This window comes from Geotrypetes seraphini, chromosome 3 (genome assembly GCF_902459505.1).
Source record: "Geotrypetes seraphini chromosome 3, aGeoSer1.1, whole genome shotgun sequence".
NCBI lineage: Eukaryota > Metazoa > Chordata > Amphibia > Gymnophiona > Dermophiidae > Geotrypetes > Geotrypetes seraphini.
The window spans coordinates 349,748,399-349,764,423 of NC_047086.1; the positions used below are offsets into that span (position 1 = coordinate 349,748,399).

A 16,025-nucleotide genomic window follows, 5' to 3' on the forward strand; every position below is an offset into this window, starting at 1 on the left:
AGTGAGGGAGAGCTGTAATTCGTTCCAGAAGTATGCTTGTAATCCAAAGTGCTCGTATATCAAAGCGAATTTCCCCATAGGAAATAATGGAAACTCAGACGATTCATTCCACAACCCCAAACCTTTAATGCAAAATACTGTATGTACACTTATTGCAAGACTTTGCTCGTTTAGAACAGTCACTACACTCTTGCAGTGTCAAAGAGAGAAGAATCTTCGGCTCAGTTGAGATGATGTGACGTGTGTACACTATACGAACTTGTATTACAAAACCTCGCTCGTTTAGGTCACTACACACCCGCAGCGAAAGGGAGAGAAGAACCATCGGTTCAGCTGTGATGATGTGACGCGTGTATACTGTATGTACTCGTATTGCAAGACTTTGCTCATTTAGAACAGACACTACACTCCTGCAGCGTCAGAGAGCGAAGAACCATCGGCTCAGTTGTGATGTGTGTATACTGTATGTACTTGTATTGCAAGACATTGCTTGTATATCAAGTTAAAATTTAATCAAATGTTTTGCTTGTCTTGCAAAACACTTGCAATCCAAGGTTTTACTGTAGTTTGCAAGGTATATACAGGCGCTTTATGTTGTGCCTGGGCCTGTGGAGGGATAAGCGACTTGCCCGAGTCACAAGTAACTGCAGTGGGAATCGAACCTTGTTCCTCAGGTTCTCAGGCTGCTGCATTGACTGTTGAGCTACTACATCTTATTATTTTACTGCTAACTGGTACTATTTCACTACTGGTCTCATTCTATGCAACAGGACCTAATTTCTGGGGTTTAATAGTAAGATAATATATCTTCATGGTAGCCTAGGTTATGCCCCTAAATAATGCAAAATTTAGATATCTTGCAATTTCACATATTCCTTTATCCTAACATAAAGCAAATTCTGAATATTTTTAATCTTATGTAAAAGCCATATGAAACGGCCAAAATTTAACCTGACAGCAAAACAGCAAATTATCACTTACTGAACTCAAAAGAGATACTTTCAGAGGTTTGCTGCAACTTCAGAAAATATTTGTGCTCTGGATATTTTGTATTGTACTAGTAGATCACATGGTAATTTCAAAGATTAGCATCCAGTAAGATCTGTCTACTCATTTGGTTATCTCACTCTGCCAGCAGATGGATTTGGAGATTTATAACTTTTAATGTCAGAATTACTAATTAAGAAGTAATGTAGCTGCATAGTTCCCCAGTATTCTTTGTCTCCAGCAGATAGTAAAGGGGACTTTTACCTTGCTTTCAAAGTAATAGCCTTAGGATTGCTAGTACAAGCCCCCTCCTTTCTCTCCCAGCTCCAGGGAAAAATTTTGAACATGCCATTGGGATTGCTAAGAAAGCAAAGTGTTACTTTTCTTGACTGTCGATATCAATAATGGTAAGGCAGCACTTTTCAAGTAGTCCTAAATCAAGGATAGGTAAATAGTTTGATCTAGAAGCTGTTTCTTTTTGGTTAATACCCTGATAGAGGGAATTGCAGTAGTCCAAATGGAGTGGATGAGGATGGGTAAGGGATTTTTGGTCCAGCTCCTCTACTGCCTTCTCTCTTCCTACACCCGTCCCTCATAAATACCACACGTCAGGCAAATCACTCCCATCTGTTCTTATCTCTACTGGGAATACCTGGCTCTGTGCTTCCCACTTTGCTATGCCCTGTGCTTGGAGTAAAGGGATAAAGGGTCATGGACTTTATATATTTGTCTTTCTTTGGTATAATCAAAGCGTTTTGCATACACTTTTCTGTCCCTAATGTACTCACAATCTAAATTCTGTACCTGGGGCAATGGAGACTTGCCCAGGGACACAAGGTGAAGTAGTAAAAATTGAACCCAGTTCCCCAGGTTCTCATCCACTGGTGGGAACTGAACGGTATATCAAATCCCAGCCCCTTACCCTTCCCTTTCTCCAAGTGAACTTTCACATTTTTTTTCTGCAGCCTTATTCTGTATTTCTGTGACTGTAAGGGAATAAAAAAGATTTTAAAAGACAAACAACATTTTTCAAAATGACTATTTAAACATATCTGTTTGAAGATCATTCTGGCTGGAACTTTCATAGTCATCGTCCCCCCCACTATTGGGGAATTCAGTACATTTACATTAAATTCATCTAAAGGAGGCAAATATATTTCTCTCAACTCTCTGAGCAGTACTTTTTCCCTTGTGTCCTTAACTGGGTGGTTTGTAAGGCGACTGAAAGTTCACCATGCTCTTTTTATCTGGTAGTTTGCTATTGCCTGCCTCTGGCTCTCTGCTGACTTCTGCAGTATTCCTTCTGCCTCTCATCTCAAGGCTTTGATGCATGTGTTCTGACACTGGACACCATAATTCTGGGTGGCAGCAGATGGTAAACCTTCAGGCTGCCATCAGCTAGACTGGTGCTAAGTTGGAAACTTAACGTTTGATGAAGACTCAGCAGTGCAAATGAAAGTGTTTTCTTTTGCTACAAAAGAATCTTTTAATTAAAAAAAAATTAACATACTGACATGTTTGCCAATTTCTATGCATGTAAAATATTCTAGTATTGTTTTCTTAAAGCCAAATTATTGCACTTCATTGGGGTTTTCTTTTTCTCATAGATGTGTGTTAGCCAATGCAGAAAACTTTATTCAGCAATTCAAAATATTTAATGAATTTTAGCTCAAACATTGATAGTGGGATTCGTTTGGACCATTATGAATTCAGGCATTTGCATTTGCTTTTCTACAGGTATAGGTCATCACTAATTTATTAATGATCCTTTCGTTGGACTCTTCAACTCAAATTCCCGTGATCTGCAGGTAGAATTGAGTTTTACACCAAACATTTATCAGAGTTGTTTTTTTTTGTAAAAGCTAACCCTATTTGTAGCTGTCAAACTGGCACTTCTGTACAAATGGTCAAGTAGAAGACAGCAGAGCGCACCTGGTCTTCAAAACCCACTTTATTAGCAACCAAACATAAAAAACATGCGTGTGGTAGTCTTGTCAATCACCAAAACATATAAAAGATCATGTGGTAAATCGTGGACGCGACATGGATCGTGTTTCGGCTACATAGCCTGCATCAAGAGTCCTAGAACACAAATTTTTTCAATATGCCATATAACAAAGGCATCATAATACAAGAAAATTAGTTGACGATGGATCCAAGATGGCCACGGCCTAGATGATCGGGTACAAGCCCCTGATTGAAGTGCTTCTTGCTATATGATTTTCGGCTGGAGACTGCCGTTTCCGGCCTGGACCTACCTGTTTTTGCGGCGCGATGCCGAAGAGGAGAGGCAGGAGCAATGCTGGCGCCTCGCAGTGCTCCGAGGTGCTGTCCCTTGGCAACATTGAAGAACTTCTTCGGAGGATGCAGGGAGCTGATCCAGTGAATCTGGTTCCCAGCCCACTGAGAATCCCGGATGTTAGTGAGACTGACGGGACTCCTCTTGGGCCAGACATCACCCTTAGCCCAGATGTTAGAGCACCGCCTCCTCCACCACAGTTGGCCAGCTCACCCAGGGGTCAGGAAACCCTGAAGGAAGGAGTATTACTTTCCCCAGAGGCAAACAATTTAACTTCAGGGAGTCTGGAAATGGAGATCCCGATTCGGGTAACCTCCAAGGAAGACTCTCTGGAGTCCATAACAGCTGGAGGAGGACTGAACCAGAAGGAACAGAAACCAGAACATCCAAAGGAAGGTGAGAGACTCTGTACTACAATACAAGCTACTTTTTGGGATAGACTTGCTGAGGTGACCTATGGGATCTGGTAGCAAATTTTGCGAAGGTAATTAATCCCAATTTCCAACAGATTGAAAATAAACTTATCCATCATTCAGAAGAATTAGGAAAATTAAATTGGATATGACTTCTTCTAATAACTTACTTCAAAAGACTCAGCAGGATATGGTTTCAATAAAACAACTTCAGGAAACTATAATTAAAGACAACTTGAATCTTAGAAGAAAAGTGGAGTCATTAGAGAATCAGGCACATAGTATTAACTTGAGATTGATAAACTTTCCAAGGATAACTACGGTAACTCCTAGAGACATACTTAAGAGATATTTATTAGAAATTTTGGAAGTACAGGAAGGTAATCTTCTACCATTTGCTCAAGTTTATTATCTCCCTAGTAAAACTTTGCATCAACAGCAACCTGAGCCTACTGAACGACAACTATTGAATATTACTGAGATTTTGGAGAAGTGAGATAAGGAAGTGGTAACACCTGCAACATTAGTAGCTACTTGGGCTCTCTCTATTGGTAAATCTTGGTTATTGAGACTATTTCTAAAGAATAAACAAAAGGAATTTCTTGGTTGTAAAATTCAAATGTTCCCTGATGTTACAAGGGAAACGCAAAAACGTAGACGTGATTTCCTTCTTTTGAAACCGGGGGTCATCTCATTAGGGGCTACATTTTATTTGAGACACCCCTGTAAGTGCATTGTCTATTACCATTCAATTAAATATGTATTCTTTGAACCCCAACATTTGACTAATTTTCTGGCGATGTCCCATCTGGACAAGGAAAAAATTCAAGGTTGAGCTCTAAAGAAAATAGTAACTTCCTTCCCGATCTATAGGAACAGCATTACTTCTTTGATTGTTTTCTCACAATTAATTCATGGACCCAATGAGGACTTGAGCTAATTTTACCATAATAGTTTCTTTTGTAAACTGCTTACATTGTTAAGTATGGACTTATATGATTGTAATATATTGTGGTTAAATTTTCTTTCTGTACAAGTTTACTTGATATAATATTGAAATCAATAAAAAAAAAAAGAAAATTGGTTGACAATGCATAAGAAAATAATAAAAAGAAACATAAAAATTAAAAATTAATAAAAAATTATATAATATAACTCAAAATCTTTGACTTGGCATAACATACATACTCAGACAGGTAAAATAAACCAAAATTGCGAGTCAAATCAGTGAAGATACTACAAGAAACAAAATACATACTCAAACACTGTCATAAGACATTGCAGCTTTATATTACACACAAGTATTTAAAAGAGCCAGGTTATGCGTTTAAGTATGAAGACATAAAACTTATTTAAAAAACGTGAAACGATGTTTGGATACATGCTAGCAAGAAATATAAAAACGTGATTCAATTTTTGGACACATGCTGGCAGGAAATATAAAAACATGAATATAGAACCCGGCGGACAGCTAATGTGTGACTGCAGTCAACTTTGAAACAATGTGGATGCCTGGAATGTGCTCCCAAGAGAGGTGGTGGAGAAGAAAACGGTGACGGAGTTCAAAGAAGCGTGGGATGAACACAGAGGATCTAGAATCAGAAAATAATATTAAATATTGAACTAAGGCTAGTACTGGACAGACTTGTACAGTTTGTATATGGCCGTTTGGGGGAGGATGGGCTGGAGAGGGCTTTAATGACTGGGAGGGTGTAGATGGGCTGGAGTAGGTTTTGATGGAGATTTCGGCAGTGGGAACCCAAGCACAGTACCGGGTAGAGCTTTGTATTCTTGCCCAGAAATAGCTAAGAAGAAAAAAGTTTAAATTGAATCAGGTTGGGCAGATAAAGACTATTCAGGTCGTTATCTGCCGTCATCTACTATGTTACTATGATGGTCCACCTTGTGGTTTCTACTCAAACAGAAAAAAGAAGAAGTGAATGCAAAGCCAGCGATGACTGAAAACATCATTTGGCTGTGCGTGCTTTCTAAGAGTTACTTAAAAAATGTCGGCAGAAGATGTGAAATGAGTCTGCATAATTTAAAAGTTTTAAAAACAAGGACCTTTTGAAAGCTGTGTAGTAATAATATACAGTGGACAACATTTAAATCAATAAAAAAATAAGAGATATAAATAACCTATGTTCGATTGAAAAATAAAATCTAAGAACCAAGCCGGCATTTTTTAAGTAACCCGCATTCCAACTCTCTTAGATTTAGGATAGTTTTTCACTCCTCAGAGTTTTGTTTGCTTATTTATTTTTTTTGATTGGGGGTTTATTTATTTTTTTTTACATAGCAGTAGACGTGGCATGTTTCTCTTTTTTGTTTAACAGTGGAACAACGCTACTATAGACCTTCTGCCACACTGTATCAGGTCAGAGGTTGGAAAATTGTATCATGGTAGAACTTTGGATGTTTAAGTCTTAAGTCCGTTGATTAGCATTGTAACCATGATCATTTATCAGAGCCATTAACAACAGGAGGAGAATTTGTAGATTATACATTGAATCGCCTGAACAATGTATATTGAATTATTTGCTCTCATTAGTAAACTACACCAGTGTTCTTTAACCGCTGGTCTGCAGAAATTTCCTGCCGGTCCACAGGGCCGGCACATGCATCGTGCCCGAGACAATGTTATCTTTGAGCCGACTCCCTCTTCTTCACTGCTGCAGTGCACAAAGCCGCGGGCAGCGGCTCCCTACGGTTGTCCTGTGCCTGAACCGGAAGCTCTTCTCTCTGACATCACAACGTCAAAGGAAAGGCTTCCAGATGAGGCGCGGGGAGTGCGAGAAGCTGCTGCCCGTGGCTTTGTGCACTGCAGCAGTAAAGAAGAGGAAGCCGGCCCGAAGATAACACCGGGAGCGGCATAAAACGGCCAGGCGGGAACAGGCCAGAAGGTAAGTCACAGCTTGGAGGGAGGGAGACAACAAATTTCCCTAGCACACAAATGCATAAAGTAGGTGGTTTAACAAAACTGTGCCTATTTCTTTGTAATACTTGTATATAATACAGAGAGACATATTCTAAGCTGACCTCCTAAATTTGTGCCAAACTGAATTTAGAAGTTTAAAAGTTATCCTTATAAACTGAGACCTGACATCCATTTGCCTAGATTTATGAATTTAGTGATTGAATTGTGTCAATTTTGAGAATTTACATTTGCTGTCTGTATTTTGCACTGTTCAGGAAGAAATGCATATGTTTCTATTTCTCTGGGGTTGTACTGTGTGTAGATCTTGCATCTTAGGGTTTGTTTGTATATATATTAGTACTTTTAGTTTTTGGTCCCATATTTGCATAGGGATTATCTGTTTTCTGGTAGGAATGAATGTTGAGAAGCATACAGTGTGCTTTGTGTAGTTTAATTTTGTGGTTAACCATTATGTGTTGTTAATAAGATTATATTGTGGGACAGTCCTTGCTTTTATTCATTGATGGGAAGGGAGACTATTAATGCAGCAAAAGGTAGTGGTATACACCGTTTTTTTCTGACAGTGCACACTTTTTAATAAATATTTATTCTTGATATTATTTCTTTGTGCAATAATTTTTAAGTATATTTGTTCCCCTTAATATAGGGCTCTTCTTGTAATCCACTCTGAATCTGAATTGAAAAATAGCGGAATATAAGACTAGTAATTATGTTGATAGTTTGTATGAAATTTTTTAAATTCATACATTAGATTTTGGTGTGCTGAATTGCAGCGGAGTATAATAATTATATTATGAAGGTATGAGAAGAAACTCCAAAGGATCAGAAAGAAATTGCTGGTCTGAAACATTGACAGTCTCTGGATTCCCTTTGTATCACATCATGTATTAAAAATGTATTTATATAAAGTAGTATACAATATAGTTCACCTTTCCATAAACCTCCATTTTCTGGTTGTTCCTCAGTCCCAGCTTGTTTTGGTAATATACTTGTTAGTTGAAGTCTGTGTATCCCGTAGCCATTGCAGAGGTTTGGGTGATGAGACAAAAGGCATGGTGGGCTTGTATCTTTTAGCTTTTTCAGCCCTTAGAATTAAAAAGGGGCTTAGTGCAAAGGCATTTACAGTTGTTCTTAGGATTGCTACTGTTTTGTAGGAAGAATAATGTCCTTCTACTCAAAGATTCTGACTGAAGACAAATATGACAACTGTGCCTTGGTGTTGTTGATAAGAGAATACCTGCCTTTGTCAGATAGAAGAATAATTTTTCAAGTTTGCTTTGTGCTTGTGCAAGGTTCATTTTTAGTTTTAGTTTGCATTTTCTTAAAACTCCAAAATTGTCTTAAGGTGCACAAACTGCTTGAGAAATCCAGTTTTCTTCCAGATTTCTTGATGCAAGCTTGCTTTGATCCTCCTGAATCCTTTGTTCATGTGAAATAATCAAATGAGAGAAGATAGACAACAGTTGATCTTGTCTATTGGAAGATACTGCAAAGGGCTGCAAAGAACTAAATCTATCATATCCTAGCATAGGGGTTCTCAACCCAGTCCTCGTGACACACTCAGCTGGTCAGGTTTTCAAAATACCCATAATGTATTAGCATACGATAAATTTGAATGTACTGCCTCCATTGTATGCAAATTTATCTCATGCATATTCATTGTGGATATCTTACAAACCTGACTGGCTGGGTGTGTTATAAGGACTGGGTTGTGAATTCCCGCCCTAGAGAAAACAAGGTGGATATTAATGGAATCTGGTTTTATGGTTATTTTATTTGTATATGTTTTTATTATATATGTAGTATTATATATATTAACTGTGACAAGGGAAAAAATTCTCTAGAGCTAGGGGTCATGGTATGAGACTCCAATGGATAGATTGGCTGCAGAAAATGTTATCATATAAAAGAAGGTGAATGCATATGCCTTCCAAGTGGAGGTGATAGAGACAGAAACGATAACAATTTAAGAGCACTTGAGTTAAACGCAAAGAACCCTTGGTAGCCGAGAAATTACGTGAAAGCCAGCTGGGGGGGGGTCTGTGGCATTATACCAGGAATGAAACTGGTCCTTATGCTCCTTATCTGCTGTCATATTCTATGTTTGTGTTCAAGTCACAGGATGCTTGCTCTATTCATGTTAGAACCAGGCATTCAGTCTCTTATTTGGGGGAGTGAGGTGTTAAAGAAGCTGCCATATATGAGTTGTATTCATGCACTAAGGTATGCTTATCAAAGGTAATTATTTCACAATCTCTTTTTGTTCTAAGGTAGCATTTGTTTCATCAAAAAACAAAAGATAACTTTAATAAGAGCCTTTTATTGGAGAGACAATTGGAGCAAATTAGTATCAAATGAGATTTTTGTTTGCTGTAGTGCTTAGCAAACCCATGAGCAATGTTTAAATGGTGTATTCTTCTCTGGAAATTGAACAAGTCCTATCTGAGGGGGTTAAAGAAGCTATTTTGTTGTCCTTTATGCTAACAGCTTCATAAGTGATTGGCCTACTGTTGGCATTAAACAAAAAGCGTTTGGCTCCTTATTATCATTTGTGAATGCAGCTATAATATTAATACAGAGCCCTAGAATTATGCATTGAGAAATGACTTTAACGGAGGTGGATGCATGTCAATGCGGAGATCCCCAGATGTTCAGCGCAAAAGATTTTTTTTATACAAGGCCAATGGTGCTGCTAATTTCCCTGCAGCGAAAGCCCTTGTTAACTGGAGTGCTGGTGTGTTAAGAATAGCGCCATAAATAACTTGAAGAACTGCAAGTTGAAGGTGCTTCTCTTAAAGACTATTGTTAACTAAACATTATTGCCAAACAGATGGGAAGCATTCAACGGCCTGATGTTTTTAGGTCTAATTATATTATCACCAGTCCTGTACGGCTCAGTTGAAGAGGTGTATCCAGAGGCCAATTTATAATCATTTAGCCAACACCTGTTTGGGAGAAATTGACAGGCAAAGGGCACATTTAAAAAAAATCACATATGTTCTTGTATTTACAGGCTCAATGTGAACGGAATCCAGCTGCAAACTTGGTACAAGAGCACAGGCGTGAATGTACACAAAGCCTCCCCGTCTGTTGGAGCATTTTCCTTACTTTGTTATTTTTCCACCATTCAGACTTTCTACTTTTATGCCTTGGTGATGAGAGAATGACAGCAGGGAGATTTTTATTGTCATGATTTGCTGGATTTTATTTTACTCACCAGATTGAAGGAGTCTGTTCCATAAAAAAAGAGGGGAGGGGGTGGATATCAGGCTAGTTCATGAGCACATTTGTAATAGCTGAATCAGGCCATTGATTCTCTCTGTAAAACAAACTTCATCTCACCAACAAAGTCCCTTAGCACACTTGTTAAATTGTAAAGGGGTGAAGATCAGGTAGGCTCGAGGGTTTTACATGCAAAACATGTTTGGGAATCGGCAAAGGCACTCTTGTAACAACTGTATGGCCTGATTTTATGGCCACAGATAGAACTACTGTGCATTATTATACAAATGCTACTGTATAACCATGCAGCGATAAGGCAAAAAAATGTGCTGGGCAATTATACCAAAGTATAATTGGGGGGAGTGGGGGGGGGGAAGTCATTTAACAGGGGCTACTGTTAAGATAGGTTATTTTACCACTAACTTGTGCTATTTTACCACAGGTCCCATTTTATTCCGTGAAACCTAGGGTTCCTTTTACAAAGGCGCGCTAGCGGTTTTAGCGCATGCTAAAATGCCGTGCGTGCTAGCCGCTACTGCTTCCTTTTAAGCAGGTGTTCATTTTTCGGCTAGCGCGCTATAATCTTGTGCGTGCATTAAAAACGCTAGCACACCTTAGTAAAAGGAGCCCCTAGTTACTAATAACTTGAGATAACATCCTCCCTTAAACATTCATTGCTTTTGAATTTTATCATCATACGGAGCTTTTAAAGTGGATGATGAAGAAGAGATGGTGGATGATGACATATGTGTTTGCTTGTTGACTATCGAGCTGTGTGTTTTAAAATTAATTTGCACTCAAAAACAAGCACGTCTTATCTCATTGATTAGCAATTCTATCTAGTTTAGTTTCACCGTTGTTACAATTACCCATACATATTTTAAAGAACTTTAAATAAATCTCAAATTTAATTTTTTTGTTGGTTTTGCAATTTTATAATTTAAATTATGTGCCAGGAAAACATTTGCATTGTTTAGGGCTCCTTTTACTAAGCTGTGATAGCGGTTTTAGCGCGCGCTATACCTTAACGCCAGCATTGAGCTGGCGTTAGTTCTAGCCACATAGCGCAGGTTTAGCGTTCGCTAAAATCCTGCGTGCACTAAAAATGTATCGCAGCTTAGTAAAAGGAGCCCTTAGTGTGCCGGAGCTAAAAAAAAAAAAGCTTGAGGCACACTGGATTAGTTTATTGAACATCAGTGCACTACTACACACTAACATACTTTGTAGCACACATTATTTACTACCGGTTCCATTTTATGCAGTAGGATCTATTTGCTAATAGCATGGGTTAATGGTGCTAGCAAGCAGTAATGCGGTAGCGTCTTTTAGAATATCCAGCCTTACATGCGTTTGACATAATAATGAGAGGGCTGGTTTAGTGGGTTCCAGACATGCATCTTCTTTGAGCATTAAGGGCTGTATGAAACCTATTCAGCTGAAATTCTGGTGAGGGATTTACCAGTCGTTCAGTTGAACTCAGTCGTTCAGTTGAACTCAGTGTGGTAAAGTTGGGGTTTGTGATTTTAATGAAGATTTTCTATCTTTAACAAATGTGATTTAGGCATTGTGCCAGAGCTAGACTATTATAACCCAGTATTAGATGAACTGTGTTGCAAGTCAAACTGTTGCCTTCAAATTATTCATAATACTGCAGCAAGAATATTATTCAGTTGAGGACAAGAGATGAAATCTTAGCTGTTGTGAAAATTTTGTAATTTTTGCCAGTGGGAGCAAAGGATCATAATTCTTGATTTTAAGGTTCTTAATAGTATGGGTCCAAGTTACCTACTGATAAAATTCTGTAAAAAAACCTGAGCAGTCTGTAACAGGATTTTCATGGTTAGATACTACCGTGAGCTCCAGATGGAGTTACTAGAGCCCTAGAAGAAAGTGAGTGCAGAGACTTTATATGAGTTGAATGCTTGTAAGAACTCCAGAGAGCACAGCATAGCTATGGAGAAAAGTGAGCTTACAGAGACAAGCAATCTGAGAATTGTAGATCCACAATGGGCTCAAAGGACAGGTCAATCATTTTCTTTCTTTCCTAGGCTCAGTAAACTGCCAGTTGCACAAAATCTGTCAAGGCACATGAGAAGAGAGTGAGAAGGAAAGGGAAAGGGAAAAATGATGAACATGGAGGAGGAAAAAGACAAAAGATAAGAAAAGTAGAGGGGGAGGAATACAGGTCTGTAGTACCTAAAGATTGGAGGGTGGCCAATGTTACACCGATATTTAAAAAGAATTCCAGGGGAGATCCGGGAAATTACAGACCAGTAAGCCTGATTTCAGTGCGGGGCAAAATGGTGGAAACAATTATAAAAAATTAAATTGTGGAACACGTAGACAAACATGATTTAATGAGACAGAGTCAGCATGGCTTCAGCTGAGGGAGATCTTGCCTCACCTATTTGCTTGACTTCTTTGAAGGTGTGAATAAACATGTGGATAAAAGTGAGCCGGTTGATGTAGTATATCTAATTTTCAGTAAGCTTTGACAAAGTTCCTCATGAGAGGTTCCTGAGAAAATTAAAGAGTCATGGGATAGGTGTCAAAGTTCAGTTTTGGATTAGGAGTTGGTTATTGGATAGAAAACAGAGGATAGGGTTAAATGGTTATTTTTCTCAATGGAGGAGAGTAAATAGGCATGTTACTGGGACCGGTGCTATTTAACTTATTTATAAATGATCTGGAAATTGGAATGAAGAGCGAGATGATTAAATTTGCAGATGACACTAAACTGTTCAAAGTTGTTAAAACGCATGCAGATTGTGAAAAATTGCAGGCAGACCTTAGGAAATTGGAAGACTGGGCTGGGCGTCCAAGTGGCAGATGAAATTTAATGTGGACAAATGCAAAGTGATGCACATTGGGAAGAATAACCCAAATCACAGTTACTGGATGCTAGAGTTTACCTTGGGGGTTAGGGCCCAAGAAAAAGATCTGTGTGTCTTTGTAGATAATATGATGAAACCTTCCACCCAATGTGCAATGGTGGCCAAAAAAGCAAATAAGATGCTTGGAATTATTTAAAAAGGGATGATTAACAAAACTAAGAATGTTATAATGCCTCTGTACCGCTCCATGTTGCGACCTCACCTGGAGTATTACATTCAATTCTGGTTTGCTAGAAAAGGTTCAAAGAAGAGCGACCATGATGATAAAGGGGATGAAACTCCTCTTGTATGAGGAAAGACTAAAATGGTTAGGGCTCTTCAGCTTGGAAAAGAGACGGCTGAAGGGATATATGATTGAAGTCTACAAAATCCTGAGTGGAATAGAATGGGTACAAGTGGATCGATTTTTCACTCTGTTAAAAATTACAAAGACTAGGGGACACAATGAAGTTACAGGGAAATACTTTTAAAACCAATAGGAGGAAATTTTTTTTCACTCGGAGAATAGTTAAGCTCTGAAACACATTGCCAAGAGGTTGTGGTAAGAGTAGATAGCGTCGCTGGTTTTAAGAAGGGTTTGGACAATTTCCTGGTGGACATGGGGGAAAACTACTGCTTGCCCTGGATCGGAAGACATGGGGGAAGCAACTACTTGCCCTCGATCAGTAGCATGGAATGTTGCTACTCTTTGGGTTTTGGCTAGGTACTAGTGACATGGATTGGCCACTGTTAGAACGGGCTTGATGGACCATTGGTCTGACCCAGTAAGGCTATTCTTATGTTCTTATAAGGGAGATAGGTGGTACTACAGCTGAGATTGAAGCACTCAGAAGTCAAAATGAAATTTCTAGGTTTTAATTTGTATCCTGAATTGAGAGAAGGAAGTCATGTGTTAGCTTTGAAATCTCTCCCTCTAGATATCTGTGTAAAATAGCAAAGAGCAGAATCTCTTGAAATGTCAAGCCAAAAACATGAGGAAGGTAAAGTAGAAAAGTAAGAACGGTCGGCTGTGAGGAATGGAGAGTATGAATTGGAACATATGAGGCCAACAGATTGGCCAACTAAATAGGTGGGAGACATGATCTTTAAAATGGGCATTAAATACTAGGGATCTAAAGGAGAATATGAAGGGGTCAAAGTGGAGCAAATTTTAGTAATGGCAAAGAGCAGGTAGAAAGTCATCCAACTGGAAAAGGGCAACAGCTGTAATTCTAGAGAGTCTAGAGGAGACAGCCGAGCTACAAAAGATGAATCAACAAAGGTGGTTGAGAGATAAAGGACTCAACAGATTCTGTCAGGCCAGAGCCAAGGAATTGGAGGAGTAAGGAAGGAGAATAGGAGGGCAGAACAGAGGATGGAGAATAGAGATTGTCAGTAATTTGAAAAAGTTTCTTTAGGTTTGTTTGATAAGACAGAGAAGTAGATGCATTTAACTGAATGGATAGCAGAGTGAAGTTTTCTGTATTTTGCAAGGAAGATGTGATGATTGGAGGGGGAATGATGTTTGCATCGTAGGTGCTCAGCTCTTTAAACCTGCCACTTAAGCAAACATAGTTCCAAATGGAACCAAGGGGAGTGTGGCCACCGGAGAAGAGCTTTAGAGAGCTACTGAATTGAGAATAGATTAAAGAGAAGCATAAAGAATGGAGATTAAACACCTGAAGCCAGTTAGTTGGGCTTCAGTTTAAACAAAATAAAATCAAACTGTTTGCCGAGGGAGGATAGGCACTCAAGTTAGAGGAGCTCTAGCCAGCTAGCATGACAGGAGAACAGTTTAGGTCGCGAATGCTTGAGGCTTATTTTTTAAAATTTTAATAGCATTTAATATACTGCCTCACAGTAAGCACTTCTGAAGCAGTGTAGTCAGAACTTGAAATAAGTTGGGAATTAGATTATTGTTGATTTATGTTAAGGGATGTACAAACTGTCAGTGTCCTGGAGTAGCGATAGAAGACAATGTGGTGGTTGTATGGAGTGTTCTGACTAGAAGCCAAATTTACCTTGATTTAGAATGTTGTCAGAGAGTTGTGTGGAGGCTGGTTTTATTGCTAACTAGTGGCTCAGGTATAATAACCTCCTAATTAGTATAACATTGTGGATTAGAGATGGAAAAAGCACATAGCTAACGGGAAGAATCCTATCATGGAAATGTTGCAGTCTGTGTGGGAAATATACTATAGAATTTAGGCTTTTTTTTTTTTTTTTTTTTTTTATAGCATTTAGGCCCGGTTTCTGAATACGGCGTCTATCGTATGTCAATCACGTGACACTGCAGTAAAGAGAATTGTGCCTCCAGGAAAGATAGGCACTGGAAGGGTTTTTCAGGCCTACGTTTCTGGTGTCTATCTTTGTCATAAATCACGCCTACGTGGCACTTTAGGCTGCCTAATACAACATCCACCACATCCAGCATTAGCCACGCCAACAGTGGTGTTAGGCAGCCTAAAGTGCCTATGGAGGTGCAATTTCGATGCCAATTTTTTAGGTGTCTTAAATTGAAGAAGCCGTTCAGAAGGCAAAACAGGTCCCATAGGGCTATAAGCCATAAGAAGCTGCGTTTATTCAGCAAAAGCACTGGCAACGAACAATAAGATAAGTGCTGGACTTCTAGCTTTACAGTTGCACTAGTGTTTTAGCCCGTTACATTTGTTACAGTAACGGGTGCTAGAATAGCCCCACCTATACTCTGACCCTGACCCCACCCATGGCCCTCCATCTGGCCTCCTGGACCCCCATTAATTACCTGAGGCGGCAGCAGCAGTCCTGACGGACCAACCCCTCCTCCCTCAGTGCCCCAATGCAGCAGTGGTCCTACTATTTCCATCTCTCCCTTTCCCCCTTTCACACCCTCTACCATCTCTCTGACCCTGTTGTACCCCTTTTGCCATCTTTCCCTTTCCTTTCCCCTCTGTCGTTCCCCAAGGCCATCTCTCTCTCTCCTGCTCCCTCCATGCTCCCTAGTCTTTCTCTCCCTGTCCCCCTTGTAGCCCCTCTATCCTTCTCATCCATCTCCCAAATCTGACATCTCTCCCTCCCATATACCATAAGAACATAAGAACTGCCATCTCCGGATCAGACCCATGGTCCATCGAGTCCGGCGATCCGCACACGCGGAGGCCCAGTCAGGTATACACCTGATGTAGTTTTAGTCACCCATATCCCTCTGCCTCTCGTAAGGAGATGTGCATCTAATTTGCCTTTGAATCCTAGCACAGTGGATTCCTTAATAACCTCCTTTGGGAGAGCATTCCAGGCGTCTACCACTCGCTGTG

General features: G+C 39.5%; 1 protein-coding gene across 7 annotated transcripts in view; it reads left to right on the forward strand.

The window, feature by feature from the left end:
• RPS6KC1 (ribosomal protein S6 kinase C1) overlaps window positions 1-16,025 on the forward strand; it is a 272,706-nt gene that overhangs the window by 135,434 nt on the left and 121,247 nt on the right. For 3 of the 7 annotated variants that reach the window (XM_033936540.1, XM_033936546.1, XM_033936542.1), the window contains one exon: window positions 9,651-9,683. The exons of the other annotated variants lie outside the window; for them this stretch is intronic. In XM_033936540.1, coding sequence (XP_033792431.1) covers window positions 9,651-9,683 — 33 coding nt within the window. The remainder of the gene's footprint in view (window positions 1-9,650; window positions 9,684-16,025) is intronic. 7 annotated transcript variants of the gene reach the window in all.